This window comes from Eurytemora carolleeae, unplaced genomic scaffold (assembly GCF_000591075.1).
Source record: "Eurytemora carolleeae unplaced genomic scaffold, Eaff_2.0 scaffold1811, whole genome shotgun sequence".
Lineage (NCBI taxonomy): Eukaryota > Metazoa > Arthropoda > Copepoda > Calanoida > Temoridae > Eurytemora > Eurytemora carolleeae.
In genome coordinates, this window is record NW_019397710.1 from 2,678 (window position 1) to 5,052 (window position 2,375).

The 2,375-nt window shown below is 32.7% G+C and overlaps 1 protein-coding gene across 1 annotated transcript in view; it reads left to right on the top strand.

Moving 5' to 3' along the window:
• LOC111715603 (uncharacterized) overlaps positions 1-2,375 on the top strand; it is a 12,877-nt gene that overhangs the window by 1,282 nt on the left and 9,220 nt on the right. Inside the window, exon 2 of the mRNA XM_023490956.1 lies at positions 169-385. Within this exon, the coding sequence (XP_023346724.1) occupies positions 169-385 (217 nt within the window). The remainder of the gene's footprint in view (positions 1-168; positions 386-2,375) is intronic.

The following is a 2,375-nucleotide window of genomic DNA, read 5'->3' on the forward strand; positions in this document are numbered from 1 at the left end:
TGCTCCCCTTCTCTACCCCTTCATCCATCTGAAAGAAAACATCTCATCTTTTCTCTCTCTTCAGTCTTCCATCCATTTATATTATCTTCTCAACATCCCTCCCCCTTCCATTCATTTATCATCATTCCATTCATTTAAAAAAAGTAAAAACTAATTTTTTTTATTTAGAAAAAAGGGAAAACAAGATCCAGAAGAGGAAGGTAGGAAGATGGAAGATGATGTTTCAACCTTGGAAGAATCAGGGAAGATTAAGGAAGTAAGTGGGAAGAAAAGAGACGAAGAAGTTAAGAAGAAAGAGGAAGATGGATCCAAAAGGAAGAAATTAAATCTTCTGACCGCAGCTTTGATTGAGAAAATACTTAGTATGGAGAAACAGTCTCAACAGGTAAAATTTCCTGCCTGGTCCTTTACTTCCTGCCTTAGCCTACTTCATGCCATTTCCTACTACCTTTCATATCATACTTCATGCCATGTCCTACTCTTCCTTCCATATCCTACTTACTGCCACAACTTACTTCCTGTCATAGCCTACTTTATGTCAAAGCCTAGTTTCTTTCCTATTCTAGTTCCTGCCCTATAATAGTTCATACCCTATCCTACTTCCTGCCCTATTATAATTCCTTTCCTATTCTAGTTCCTGCCCTATTATAATTTCTTTCCTATTCTAGTTCCTGTCCTATTATAATTCCTTTCCTATTTTAGTTCCTGCCCTATTATAATTCCTTTCCTACCATAGTTCCTGCCATATCCTATTCTAGTTCCTGCCATACTTTCTGCCCTATCCATATCTTCCATCTTCTGCCTTCTGTCATTTCCTATGCCTATTCATATTTATCTCTCCTCAGCACTATATAAATAACAAACTCCATTTAAACTAAGAGGCCCCCTGTAAAACTGACATATTAAAATATATAGTCATCATAATAGTGCTTCACCCTATCCAATACATTCATAGCAATATTCGGTGTTGCAATAATTTCAAGAAGTTTTTACTCTGAAAAATAGTTTCCTAAAGTGTAAAGGAGTTCCTCAGGGTCCTCGGGTGCAGTTCTAGGTCCAGAGATATTTCCAGACAAAATTCCTCGACCCAGGATCCTTGGTATTTAGTGTCCACGCGAATAAAAGAATTTACAAGGATAAATATATACGTTAACTTAAAATGTACACTCAGCACCCCCCCCCCCCTGTGATGGCGAGAAAATTAACAAATTTACAAAATGTATTTGTATACAATATGTATTTGTATACCCCTGAATATATATCCATTGAATGACGTGTACAGTGATATATCACTTTAAATTCAATATACCTCAACGAAATAAAGTCTCATGGACTTAATATGTCTCAAAGAAATTGATCGAAATTTCATATATTATTTTTTTTGGACTGACGCATTATTTTTTTTTTAATTCTCCAGTCATTGGCAAAATTCTCCCAGGTTTAAAAAGAAAAGACGGCTTACCTTAAGATTCAAAGAAAGAAACTACATTTTTCTTTAATTGGTCAAATTCAATTTTGCGCTTAGTTCATCCCTCCAGAGCTGGGAACTTTTGAATGGTGGATATCGGGATTAATGCTTGATCCACTCTTTTTCTAAATCTCAAGATTAAATAATGCTTGATCTCCTCAAGATTAATTAACCAATCGGGATTAAGGATATCACAACCTTAATATTTCTTGAGTGAGAAACATGTTAAATCTTAATGAAAATATTATAGATAGATCGCGAATTTGATTAGGACTCTTCCTAAATCTATTTTTTACTGGAAAACCCTCGTTTCCATTTTTTAGAATTTTATTATAGTCTCACTAAACTTTCACAAAAAATCCATTTAAAACGTTTTTTTGTCAATCTACATGAAAAATAAACTACTCCGCAGAATTTCAAATAAAAATTCGAAAAGAAATATTTTTTTGGACACCCTTTGGAAGCATTCTTATTTGATATATTATATACAAACTTGAATACTCAATACTCAAGGCTAACCTTATCCTTTCAAAGGATCCTAAATATAGAGTATACAATATTAAATACATTTTTAGCATTCATTTTGTAAGCAATACAATATGTATTTATTCTATTCAATTGCTCGAAATTATTGTCAATGACAATTATGTTCCAAAACTGATTTATTTGGCAAGGTTTTGCACATTTTTCAATAAATTGATGTAACTAAATATGAATCCTGCTTTTACTTAACATTTGATTGGACACTGTACAATCAATTTTCAGCTTAAGAAAAGTAAAAATATCTGGAAGGTTGATAAGTGCAGTTTACAGGTTTAATTGGACTTGCCGGTCAATTAATGAAGATTGTTGTAAATTTAAAAAAGTCGTTTTAGAATGAGAAATTTAATATTATTAATTTTATTGT